We start from the raw sequence: 442 nt of genomic DNA, 5'->3' as shown, positions 1-442 counted from the left end.
GTAAAGCTGGATTTTAATTTTGATATTGATTACTTTTTCTTTCAGAATCTGCAATTAATGTGGTAGTCTCAGGGGATGAAGAGACCTTACTGGGAGTAATGGCAGTGATCAACAGCGTAGTTGCAAATACAAAGTCTGCTGTCCACTTTTATGTTACTCTACCAAAGATTGTCATTCCGGACTTCAGGTTTGTTTATTTTCATTTGTGATTGGATCGCTTTAAGGTAACAGGGTACTTGTATTTTTCTTATTCATGGTATTCATAGTATTCTCATAGGATTTTGGATAGGCTACTAGGAGTAAAGTGAATTATGTAAAATAGATATAAAAGACCATAAGCAAAACCTGCACTTTGGTCTATCTACATAGTTAAACCATGTAAATGATTGAGAGTTTGTACTTCGTGTTGTAAACATAACAAATTATTGTATGAAGCCCATCC

General features: G+C 34.2%; 1 protein-coding gene across 1 annotated transcript in view; it reads left to right on the top strand.

Annotated features, from left to right (window-relative positions):
• The window catches only part of LOC119590702 (glycosyltransferase 8 domain-containing protein 1-like), a 5,793-nt gene that overhangs the window by 3,336 nt on the left and 2,015 nt on the right, over positions 1-442 (top strand). Inside the window, exon 4 of the mRNA XM_037939388.1 lies at positions 46-187. Within this exon, the coding sequence (XP_037795316.1) occupies positions 46-187 (142 nt within the window). The remainder of the gene's footprint in view (positions 1-45; positions 188-442) is intronic.

This window comes from Penaeus monodon, chromosome 27, assembly GCF_015228065.2.
Source record: "Penaeus monodon isolate SGIC_2016 chromosome 27, NSTDA_Pmon_1, whole genome shotgun sequence".
Lineage (NCBI taxonomy): Eukaryota > Metazoa > Arthropoda > Malacostraca > Decapoda > Penaeidae > Penaeus > Penaeus monodon.
This window is presented reverse-complemented; position numbering and strand designations above follow the sequence as displayed.